Consider the following 12,689-nt stretch of genomic DNA (forward strand, 5'->3'; position numbering starts at 1 on the left):
ATCAAAAGAAGTGGTATTTAAAGTAGAAATTCCAAGTGAAATGCGATTTACTCACCCATCTAGATGTTTTAATATTTTAAATTCAATCCTTGGATCAGTAAGACCTCTAGACCTTTGTTTACTTTGCTCTCACAGAATCACCTCCACTAATTTTAAAATTACTGTTATTGGGGCGCCTGGGTGGCGCAGTCGGTTAAGCGTCCGACCTCAGCCAGGTCACGATCTCGCGGTCCGTGAGTTCGAGCCCCGCGTCAGGCTCTGGGCTGATGGCCCAGAACCTGGAGCCTGTTTCCGGTTCTGTGTCTCCCTCTCTCTCTGCCTCTCCCCCGTTCATGCTCTGTCTCTCTCTGTCCCAAAAATAAATAAACGTTGAAAAAAAAAAATTAAAAAACAAAAATAAAATTACTGTTATTAACCTTTTGACTTTTACTGAAGATCTCTATCTCAAACAGCCATATGAAACTCCTTATTCATTCATTGTTGACTGTTTATAGGAATAGATCTGTTATGAACTCAACATGCCCTACAGAAAAGCCTCAGTGGGAAGTGTCTTTTAATGTACTGAATCCCCAACAGCATCATTATCAATAATTCCTGAGAACTGTACACCTCCCTCATCCTCTTTTCCTTTTGCCATGTCTTCCAGGAAGCTCAGATCCAAAGAGGATATTTAAACACACGAAACTAGATTAGTCTTCATGATTAACATACATACTTCCTCTATCCAGGGCTCTAACTTACTTTTCTTTTTTAACGTATATTTAAAAACTTTGTTGTAAATAAACATGTTGGTAATCCAGAGGTGACTATAAATAACAAAATAAAAGAGTAATGGTGATTTGTTGGGGCACCTGGGTGGCTCAGTCGGTTGAGCGTCTGACTTCAGCTCAGGTCATGAGCTCGCTGTCCGTGAGTTCGAGCCCCGCGTTGGGCTCTGTGCTGACAGCTCAGAGCCTGGAGCCTGTTTCAGATTCTGTGTCTCCCTCTCCCTCTGCCCCTCCCCCACTCACGCTCTGTCTCTCTCTCTCTCTCTCTGTCAATAATAAACAAACACTAAAAAAAAGAGAAACAATTAAAAAAAAAAGAATAATGGTGATTTGTTAAAGTTGGTTTAAAAGCTTCATTAGGAATTGATCATACAGGCAAATTAGAGTATAGCAAATAAGTCTAGTACAGTAAGTTCCTAGAATAGATTCCCAGGCTGTCTCATAATGCCTTTGGCTATACTTATATTTACGTAGTGGTCCACAGTTTATAGCAAAAGCACAGTCCTTTGAGAACATTGTTTTCCAAGCAATTTTTCACCACAGAATTGAGATTTTTACTAATTCTGTACTCACATTCATTTGCTCATTGTACTTCTGTCCCACAGATCCAGAATTTTGTCTTTTCTGTTCTAAAAGACGCCTCTGCTTATTTTCAACAATTCGTTTTCTTCTTAAAACAGTAGAATCTTAAAACAAATGCCAGCAAAATGTCAAAATTTACGAGTACATAGTATATATGCACAAATGTCTGAGTTACCTTCAAACATCACAGAAAACCTCAAGTTTCATACATGCAGTCAGAAACCTCTTACTGAGCGGCACCTGGGTGGCTCAGTTGGTGGAGTGTCTTACTTCGGCCCAGATCACCATCCTGCGCTTTGTGGGTTCAAGTCCCGCGTCGGGCTCTGCTGACAGCTCAGAGCCTGGAGCCTGCTTCAGATTCTGTGTCTCCCTCTCTCTCTATGCCCCTCTCCTGCTCTGCCTATCTCCCAAAAATAAACATTAAAAAAATATTTAAAAAAACAAAACTCTTATTGAGCTTGCTATATGTACCATGCACGACACAATTACAATGATGAATTAAACAACATCTCTGCTTCTGAGTTTATGGCTTAGACCAGTGACCTCTGAGGTGTGGTGCTAGAATGCCAGGGGGATATGCAAAACAGATCACTGCTGTGTAGGAAGAACCTACTAGAATTTCTATTTATTTATTTAAAATGCTTACTTATTTTAAATAAATGTTTATTTTTTTAAATGTTATTTATTTTTAGTTTATTTATTTTAAATGTTTATCTTGAAAATGTTTATTTATTTATTTATTTAAAATGTTTAATTAATTAATTAATTATGCTTATTTATTTTAAGAGACAGAGTGTGAGCAGGGCAGGGGCAGAGAGAGAGGGAGACACAGAATCTGAAGCAGGCTCCAGGCTCTGGGCTGTCAGCACAGAGCCCAGTGTAGGCATTGAACCCATGAGCTGTGAAATCCTGACCTGAGCCAAAGTTGGATGCTTAACTGAGGCTCTCACGTGCCCCTAAAGTTCCAATTTAAAGTTATAATCTAAAAATTAGAAGTTCAACTTTACTACGGTAACATACAGTTGACACTGGTGCCCTTGTCAGTTTGCACGGTTTGTAGACGGTCATATACTGCATATAGTAAAACAAAGCTCTCCTGGAAGGACAGTACAGGTTCTCCATGTGACAGGTTGGCACTGGTATCATTAATTAGTGCTCCCTCACTTCCTGTAGTGTAACTAAACTGTAATGTGTGCCCTGGTAGGTGGATTTGTTGCTATCTCACAGCGTCCGAATGACTCCTCACAAAATGGGAAAGAGTCTAAAAAAGACTTTTGTAGGCTTCCATCATATGTGAGGCAGGCAAACCAAGAAACAGACTAATATTAATTGAGTATTTATAATTGCCCAGGCATTGTTCTAAGGGCCGTAGGCACTATTATCATCACTATTTTTACAGAAAAATTAGGCACGGGAAAGGAAAAGTACCTTTCCTAAGGTCACAAAGTTAGTAAAGTGCAAAGCTGGAATTTACCTCCAAGCAGTCTCTAAAATCTAAATTCTAGCTCTTACCTTCTACGCTAGCAACTTTCATTCTGATTTGACTGTGTCTCACAGAAAGATACTTTGCATTGTGATCCAGGATGTTCTACGAAACATACTTACCTTTATAATATATGATGCCCTCTGGTAGTTTCTATCCTAGAACATTCTGATTTTAAAATTATATTTCATTAAAAAAATTCTGATCACAACTCAATGAGTTCATAATCCACTAATAAGTCACATCCTATAGTTTAAAAATTTCTGTTATTATTTTTATTCCCACCCACATGGCTAAGCTAAATGCTAATATGCTAAGCTAGGTATGCTAAATGCTATAGTTTTTAGTGAGATCATCTGGGCATCAATACGAGTTTCTACACTGTTTTCTATGTTTGGAAGTGTCTTTCACTAAATCTTGAAAAGTCCCTATCTTTTTTAGGAGTTTTAAAAATGTTTTAAATGAGGGGTGCCTGCGTAGCTCAGTGTGTTAAGCATCCAAATCTTGATATGGGTTCAGGTCATGATCTTACAGTCGTGGGACTGAGTCCCACATCAGGCTCCACACTGAGCGTGGAGCCTACCTGGGATTCTCTCTCTTTTCCTCTCCCCTCTCCCTTGCCTGCGCTCACTCTCTCTCAAATAAAAATGAAAATAAAATAAGATAAAATGAAAATACTTGAAATGAAAATTTCCTTGGCCACATGACTGCAGTGTTAAGAATTCTTCTCTTCCTTCAAGCCTGTTTGTAAATCTTTTGGAGTCAAGATCTGCCCACACTTTTGTACTTTGTTGATTTGTAGCATAATTATTTGTTTTTGAGCTTTATTATTCTTTGTGTAGGTGTTCAGTTTTATTGATTGTAAATTATTGATCCCAGGGACAGATGAGAACCTTGGGATATTTGCAAAAAAATATAGTTTGCACTGGCATCTCTGGCCAAATTTCTAGTCTCATATGAAAATTCTAGATGATAGTTTTACCACCAAAACTCAAAGCTACTAAGCTTTAATTATTACATATTTAATATGTATAGTATTCTTACATATAAACACAAGGAAAAATTCTGCAGATATCCAAAGAATGACAGCTTTGGAAGAGATCTTAGAAATTAACAGGTCAACCGTTCACTCAGATCTCACTCACAGGTAGACGAAGCTCGAATGGCTTAGTGAAGGGGAGCCCCCACCTCTTGCGTTGTTGGTGGTTTTAGCTCAAACTTGTCCTTACACCGAACTGAAAGTATCCTTGCAATTTTCACCCTTCATTCAGTTAGGTTTTCTCTTTCTTTCCTGTAATACACCTTCAAATATTTGTACACAGCTACAGTGTCTTTTAAACTTGTGTTCTTTTATTGGTCTTCAGACCCACCCCCTACTTCCGGAGGGGTCACCCCGGTTTGTTTATATAGCCACCGAAATATACAGACAATATATGAAATAGAGCGCAGTAGTACTTCCAAAGATCTGTTTATTATTGCCTAAAATTATATTACATTTTTAACAGCTAGAGCAAACTCTTTTTGGGTGGGGACTTTTTTTCTTTTTAAAAAAACAATGTCAAGACAGAGATCTTTTTCTTGGAACTGTAAAAAAAAAAACAACTAATTAACTACATACAGGGAAGCTGCAAAGGAAAAGACCACATTTAACTGAAATTATATTCATCAAGAAAAAGGAAAGGACATGTCACAAGCTGGCAGAAAACAGATATCATGCATAAAATGACACAGAATCCTGGAGTATATGCAGAACTCTATCACTAAGGAAAAACCCAAGGAGCAGATATCTCTCAGAAGGGGAAAGGCAGACGGTACACAAACATAGGACAGCGCTCCCTTCATTCGTAACCAGGGCAATGCAAGTTTTTCTAAGTAGACATTATTTCTCACCCACAAGACTGAAAACAGTAACATGTCTGACTGTCAGTTTTGATGAGCATATATGGCTCCAGAAGATAATTTGGCACCTAGTTAAGTTAAAAATACACAACCCTATGACCCAGCAACGTGTGTACCAGCAGGCATACCAAACTATTCCCAGAAGCATTATTGATTCAAGTAGGAAACTGGAAGCAACCCCAAAGCCCAATGACAGAAGAATGAAAAACCTTTGTGCATTCATACAATGAAATGTAATACAGTAATGAACATGAATGAAGTACACCTAAACTAATAATAATGGATCTAAAAAATAAAACTGAAAATAGCAAATCACAGAATCAGATGAAATGGCTTCATTTACATAAATTACAGAACTAGGCAAAAAATATGTTGAGATAAATTTACAAGCGGTAAAATGATAAAGAAAAGCATGGAACAGGGGCACCTGGGTGGCTCAGTCAGCTAAGCATCCGGTCATCATCAGGTCATCAGTTCATGATCTCACCATTCGTGAGTTCGAACACCGCATTGGGCTCTGTTGCTGACAGATCAGAGCCTGCAACCCACTTCAGATTCTGTGCCTCCCTCTCTCTCTGCCCCTTCCCCCCTCACACTCTATCTCTCTGTCTCTCTCAAAAATAAACAAACATTAAAAAAAAAAAGCATGGAACAATTAACACCATCCTATATAGTGGTCTAGTCTGTAATAGATGAAGGAGATACAGCTGGGGAGGGGCTTATGAGATCTCAGCAATACCAGTAAGTTTCTTTTTCTTTCTTTTTTAATGTTTATTCATTTTTGAGAGGGAGACAGAGAGCATGAGTGGGTGAGGGGCAGAGAAAGAGAGAGAAAGACACAGAACTTGAAGCCGGCTCCAGGCTCTGAGCTGTCAGCACAGAGCCTGACGTGGGTATTGAACCCACGAACTGTGAGATCATGACCTGAGCCGAAGTCAGACGCTCAACCAACTGAGCCACCCAGGAGCCCCAGTAAGTTTCTGTTTCTAAAACTGAGTAGTGGGTACAGAGTTCTTTTTTTATTATTAGTCTTTACTTTGTACTGTATATTTCTTTTTTTTTATACATTTCTCTTCTAAGATATATTTCACAATAAGAAAAACTGTAAAAATTGCCACGACTTTACAGTTATATTTGCCAAACTGAACTTTATTACTCTGATTTACCACTTCAGTTAGAAAAGATGATTTGATTAAATATATGATATGAGAAAGTCCAATTGAAGTTGAAGTATATTTGTATTAGCAAAAGAAATAGATTACAATGTCAATGGGAAAAGGAAACTGTTGTTAGATTCTTTACTTTTGTTATAAATGTTATAATGACCATAAAAGATTTTATTATCAATAAGTAATAACAATCTGAAGACCATTCCAATCAAGTCAATCACCCTAATTCAGTGGTTATTCTTAGCCTCACTCATGCTGAGATAACCAGAAATGTTTCCTGCTGTGATTAAAGTAGATAATATCACCTGCGATGTAAACTAGCTAAAAATATTTAACTTGAATATACCAAGGCTTAAGATGTAAATTCCAGTTCCAGGAAATGAAGGAGATAGAGGAACAGATAAATGACACTAAAGAAAGTAATTAAGGATTGTTTTTCTATGTATTGGGTCTTAAGTGTTTTCCCTTAAAATTTTTTGATGTTCCCTGTTAAGGTCCTATACTTCTTTTATGACATTTATTTTTAAAACTTTCTATCCTTTATTAGTGCTATAAAATATACCTTGCTTAAATTTTCTGTTTGTTGTTGAAGTAAGAAATAAAAATAAGATGTAGATTCCTGGAAAAAAAAGAAAAAAAGAAAAGATGATTTAAATCTTAACTCCATTCTCTGTTTCATTAATAACTTTCTTATGCCTTCTACAAATTGTATATAGATCAATGTACTTTTAAAAAATGTACAGGGGTGCCTGGGTTGCTCAGTTAGTTGGGCCTCCGACTTTGGCTCAGGTCACAATCTCACGGTTCGGTTCGTGGGTTTGAGCCCCGCGTCAGGCTCTGTGCTGACAGCTCGTAGACTGGAGCCTAATTCAGTTTCTGTGTCTCCCTCTCTCTCTGCCCCTCCCCAGCTTGTACTCTCTCTCTCTCCTCCCTCTCTCTCTCTCAAAAATAAACAAACATTAAAAAAATTTTTTTTTAATGTACATCACTGAAAAATCTGTGGATATTCAATTCTAAAAAGTTAGGTAAGTTAACTTCTATTTTCTGAGACTTCTGGGGAAGGTGGCAGAGCAGGATGACCCTAAGCTCACCTTGCTAGTCCCCTGGATACAACTAGAGAACACCCACATCAGCATCAATAACCCGGAAAATGACCTTAAGGCTGGCAGAATGGTCTCCACAGTTGAACGTTGAGAATCGGCCACAAGGAAGAGGGCAGGAGAGGCAGAGGTGCCGTCAGGAGATAAATGGAACCCTGAGGGGCCCCTGGGAGGGAGAGACTCATGGGAGAGAAACAGAGACGCATTGGGACCCTGCATGGGCAAGATGACTCCCTATACTGTTTGACTTTGAAAACCAGAGGGGGCCGAATTTTGTGAGTTCTTACAATCAGTGGGCTCAGAGAGTTGGGAAGGTGGGAGGAAACGGAGTCTGCACCCTTAAAGAGACAGCATAGGTAGCAATTTGAAAAACACCTCGGGCACACAGGATGGAGATGTGTTTAGTCATCTCAGGGCAAGTGCTGAGGGGCAGGGATCACTCCCAGTATCCCTCCAGGGGGGAGGGAGTGATTCCCTCCAGGAGTCCCCTGCTTCCCCCTCCCCCTGCCCCCAGCAAAACACATGGCCACCTGAGGGGACCAGCACAGGGCCTACACTCACTACCTGACTTGCTCACAGCTCCGCCAGCCAGGCCTTGATTCCAGGTCTCCTCCCTCAGCAGACTCCGCAAACCTTCCTAACCCTGTGTTCTGCCCTGTGTGCTGCTGGGGATCCAGTCCCCCCAGCCCGGACTGCCTCTGTCCTGGCAGCTACAGGTCCCCTTCTGTACAGCACTACTGCAAACCTTGCTAATACTGCCTGCCCTGCCTCCGTGTTCCCCTGGGGTCCAGAGCTCATCCAAACCGGGGCTGCAAGCCTGGCGGGGCGCAAGCAGCCCCAACGAGGGCCAGTGCCACTCCGAAATGAGTCCCGCCCCAGGGGGAGGGGAAGACAGCCACACATACCGGTCCTAACCGGCTGCGGTAGTGGGTGGGGGTGGGGGGGCAGACATCTGGTCTGACGGCAGGCCCTGCTCACCAACGAACTTCTCAGGGAGCAACAAGCACAAGGCCGGTGCTACTGCATCTCTGGCGAACCCCTGCTCTGACTCAACTCAAACCCAAGGTGGCCCCAGACTGGCCCACAAACAGCCCAGGGACAAAACCCTGCCCACAATAGGCAAAGACACCCTGTGCGGACGACTGGACTTAAGGCAGAGGGGGCTCAGCCACCACAGGAGGGCGCACATCACATACAGGGCATGCCCCTGAAGGGCCAGGTTCTGGGGAACAGGGGACAGCACGGCAGGACATGGAAAGTTCTCTCCTTCATAAGGACACTACTTTCAAGAGCAGGAGATGGAGCTGACTTTCCTAACACACAGAAACAGACACACAGACAAGATGAGGAGACAGAGGAATATGTTCTAAGTGGAAGAGCAGGAAAAATTCACAGTACAAGAGCTAAGCAAAACAGAGATAAGTAATTTTTCTGATAGATAATTTAAAGTAATGGTCATAAAGATACTCATGAGACTCAAGCAAAGAGTGGAAGACTTTGGTAAGACCCTTAACAAAGAGATAGAAAACAAAAAAGAGCCAATCCACGAAGAACTGAATAAATGAAATTAAAAACACACTGGATGGAAGGAATAGCAGAGGAAGCAGAAGAATGAATCAGCAGCCTGAAGGACAGAGGAATGGAAAGCAATGAAAGTGAACAAGAGACAGAGAGAAGGAAAAATAATAATAAATGAAAATAGACTCAGGGAACTCAGTGACACCATCAAGCATAGTAACATTTGCATTATAGGGATCTCAGGAGGAGAAGAGAAAGAAAAGGGGATGGAAAACTTGTTTGAAGAATATAGTAGCTGAAAATTTCCCGAAGCTGGGGAAGGAAAAACAAATCCAGATCCGGGAGGCAAAGAGAGCCCCCAACAAAACCAACCCAAGGAGGTCCACACCAAGACACACAGTAATTAAAATGGCAAAAAGTAGAGACAGAGAATTTTAAAACCAGCAAGAGAAAAGAAGACAGTTACATACAAGGGAAATCCCAAAGGGCTATCAGCTGATTTTTCAGCAGAAACTTGGCAGGCCAGAAAAGAGTGAAAGGATATATTCAGAGTGCTGAAAGGAAAAACCTGCAACCAACAATACTCTATCCACGTAGGCTATCATTCAGAATAGAAGGAGAGATAAAGAGTTTTCCAGACAAACAAAAGTTAAAGGATTTAATTACCATGAAACCAGCCCTACAAGAAAATGTTACAGGGACTCTTTGAACAGAGAGGAAATACCATAAGTAGGAGTAAGTAAAATAGGAAGCACAAAAGCAGTAAAAATAAGTATATCTGTAAAAAATCAGTCATGGGATTCATAAAATAAAAGGATGTAAAGTATGACACCATATACCTAAAATGTGGAGGGCAGAGGAGTGAAAAAAATGGGTTGAAACTTAAGTGACAATCAACTCAATATAGACTGCTATATGCAGAATTTGTTAGATACGAACCTAATGGTAACCATAAATTATAAACCAGTTACAGATACACAAAGAATTAAGAGAAAGGAATTCAAGTATATTGCTAAAAAAAGCCAGCAAACTGTGGGTGAAGAGAGCAAGAAAGGAATGCAGAAGAACTGCAAAAAACCCATAAAACAATTAACAAAATGGCAGTAACTACATACCTATCAATAATTACTTTGAGTGTAAATGTACTAAATGCTCCAATCAAAATAAACAGGGAGACAGAGTGGATAAAAAAAAAACAAGACTCATCTATATGCCTGCTAGATATATCTATATCTATATGCCTGCAAGATACTCCTTTCAGACCTAAAGACATCTGAGGATTGAAAGTGAAGGGATGGAAAACATTTACCATACAAATGAAAGTAAGAAGAAAGCCGAGAGTAGCAATACTTACATGGACAAACTGGACTTTAAAACAAAGGTTGTAACAAGAGACAAAGAATGACACTGTATAATCATAAAGGAAACAATCCAACAAGAAGATTTAACAATTGTAAATATGTATGCATCCAACATGGAAGCACCCCAATACCTAAAACAGTTAATAACAAACATAAAGGAACCAATCGATAGTAATACAATAATCATAGGACTTTAAAACCTCACTTACACCAAACAGAAAATCACAAGGAAACAGTGGCTTTGAATGATACACGGGATCAGATGGATTTAACAGTATATTCAGAAAATTTCATCCTAAAACAGAATACACATTTTTTTCAAGTCCACATGGAACGTTCTCAGTGTAGATAACCTATTGGGCTATAAAACAAGACTCAACAAATTAAAAAAGACTGAAATCATACCATGCATCTTTTCTGACCACAACCCTAGGAAATTAGAAATCAATCAGAAGAAAAACTCTGGAAAGAACACAAATACTAAACAATGAATGGGTGAACCAAGAAATCAAAGAGTAAATAAAAAATTACATGGAGGGCGCCTGGGTGGCGCAGTTGGTTGAGCGTCCGACTTCAGCCAGGTCACGATCTCGCGGTCCGTGAGTTCGAGCCCCGTGTCGGGCTCTGGGCTGATGGCTCAGAGCCTGGAGCCTGTTTCCGATTCTGTGTCTCCCTCTCTCTCTGCCCCTCCCCCGTTCATGCTCTGTCTCTCTCTGTCCCAAAAATAAATAAACGTTGAAAAAAAAATTAAAAAAAAAAATTACATGGAGACCAATGAAAATGAAAACACAACTATCTAAAATCTTTGGGATGCAGCAGAAGTGGTTTTAAGGGGGAAGTTTATAGTAGTACAGGCCTACCTCAAGAAGCGAGAAAAATCTCAAATAAACAACCTAACCTTACACCTATAGGAGCTAGAAAAAGAACAAACAAAACCCCCAAACAGCAGAAAGAAGGAAATAATGAAGATTAGAGCAGAAATAAATGGCATAAAAACAATAAAAACAATAGGACAGATCAATGAAGCCAGGATCTGGTTCTTTGAAAAAATCAGTAAAATTGATCAACTTCTAGCCAGGCTCATAAATAAAAAGGAAAAGAAGATTCAAATAAACCAAAGTCAGAAATGGACAAGGAGAAATAGCTACAGAAACCACAGAAATACAAATGATTGTAAAATAGTATGAAAAATTATGATGTCAATAAATTGGACAACCTAAAAGAAAAGGATAAATTCCTAGAAACATATAACCTACCAAAGCTGAAGCAGGAAAAAATAGAAAGTTTGAACAGACACATTATCAGCAATGAAATGGTATCAGTAATCAGAAAACTTCCAACAAACAAAATAGCTGGACTAGATAGCTTCATAGGTGAATTCTTCTAAACATTTAAAGAAGAGTTAATAACTATTCTTCTCAAACTATTCCAAAAAATAGAAGAGGAAGGAAAACTTCCAAATTCATTCTATGAGGCCAGCATTACCCTGAAACCAATACCAGAAAAAGGTACTGAAAAAATAAAGAGAACTATAAGCCAATATCTCTGATGAACACAGATTCAAAATTCCTCAACAAAATATTAGCAAACTGAATCCAACAATACATTAAAAAAATCATTCACCGGGATCGAGTGGGATTTATTCCCAGGATGCAAGGGTGGTTCAATATTTGCAAATCAATCACTGTGATACATCACCATCAACAAGAGAAAGGATAGAAACTAATAAAGGCCACGTATGAACAACCCACAGCAACATCATACACAATGACAAAAAACAGATTTTCCTGAGGTCAGGTACAAGAAAAGCGATGGAAAATGGACAGCCTTCCACAGAGTACTGGAAGCCCTCGTCATAGCAATTAGACAACAAAAAGAAATAAAAGGCATCCAAATCAGTAAGGAAGGAGTAGCATTTTCAGTATTTGCAGATGACATATTATAAAGACTCCACCGAAAAACTACTAGTCCTGATATATTAATTCTGTAAGGTCGCGGGATACAAAATTAATATGCAGAAGTCTGTTGCATTTCTATACACTAATAATGAAGCAGCACTTAACGTGATTAACACTGAGTAATGTATGGAATGGCTGAATCACTATACAGCACACTTGAAACTAACATAACACTGTATGTTAACTATACTGGAATTCAAGTAAAAAATACAATAAAAATTAGTTTTTGATTTTCCAGCTTCATTGACATGGCATTGATATATAAATTATGTAAATTTAAGGCATACAATTTGATGATTGCATACACACATATACTGCAAAATGATTACCACAATAAGGTTAGTTAAAAGTTCCATAGAATTATGCCTTTTAAGGCATTTTATTTATTTTTTAAAAGTTTATTTATTTTTTGAGAGAGAGAGAGGGAGGGAGGGATGGGAGATAGGGGGAGAAAGAGAATCCCAAGCAGGCTCTGTGCTGTCAGTGCAGAGCCTGACACAGGGCTTGAACCCAGGAACTGTGAAGTCATGACCTGAGCCGAAATTCAGAGTCTAAAGTTTAACTGACTGAGCCACGCAGGCCCCTGAGTTGTGTTTTTTTTTTTTTTTTTTTTTAAACAAGCATAATAGCTAAGTAGTTAAGAGCATAGATGCTAGAGACAGAATGCCTCCATTTTAATCCTGACTATGCCATATAGCCTAGCAATGTCCCTTACACAAGTTATTAGCCCTCTGTTTGCCTCAGTTTCCTCTTCTATAAAATGGAAGTTATATTATTACCTCATAGAGTTATTGTGAGAATTAAATTTGTCTCCATATGTAAAGTGCCTGGAATAGTGACCAGCACACTATC

The 12,689-nt window shown here is 39.3% G+C and overlaps 1 protein-coding gene across 11 annotated transcripts in view; it reads right to left on the reverse strand.

Annotated features, from left to right (window-relative positions):
- Nucleotides 1-12,689, reverse strand: part of CEP126 (centrosomal protein 126) — a 104,956-nt gene that overhangs the window by 25,640 nt on the left and 66,627 nt on the right. For 10 of the 11 annotated variants that reach the window (XM_086679294.1, XM_086679292.1, XM_086679290.1 and 7 more), the window contains 2 exons: nt 6,463-6,519; nt 1,341-1,453 (listed from right to left, as the gene is read on the reverse strand). In XM_086679294.1, the coding sequence (XP_086535420.1) occupies nt 1,341-1,453; nt 6,463-6,519 (170 nt within the window). The remainder of the gene's footprint in view (nt 1-1,340; nt 1,454-6,462; nt 6,520-12,689) is intronic. The other variant, XM_086679289.1, reaches the window with a different exon arrangement.

The sequence above is a fragment of the Puma concolor genome, chromosome D1, assembly GCF_028749965.1.
Source record: "Puma concolor isolate L17-30 chromosome D1, mPumCon1.1.hap2, whole genome shotgun sequence".
Taxonomy (NCBI): Eukaryota; Metazoa; Chordata; class Mammalia; order Carnivora; family Felidae; genus Puma; species Puma concolor.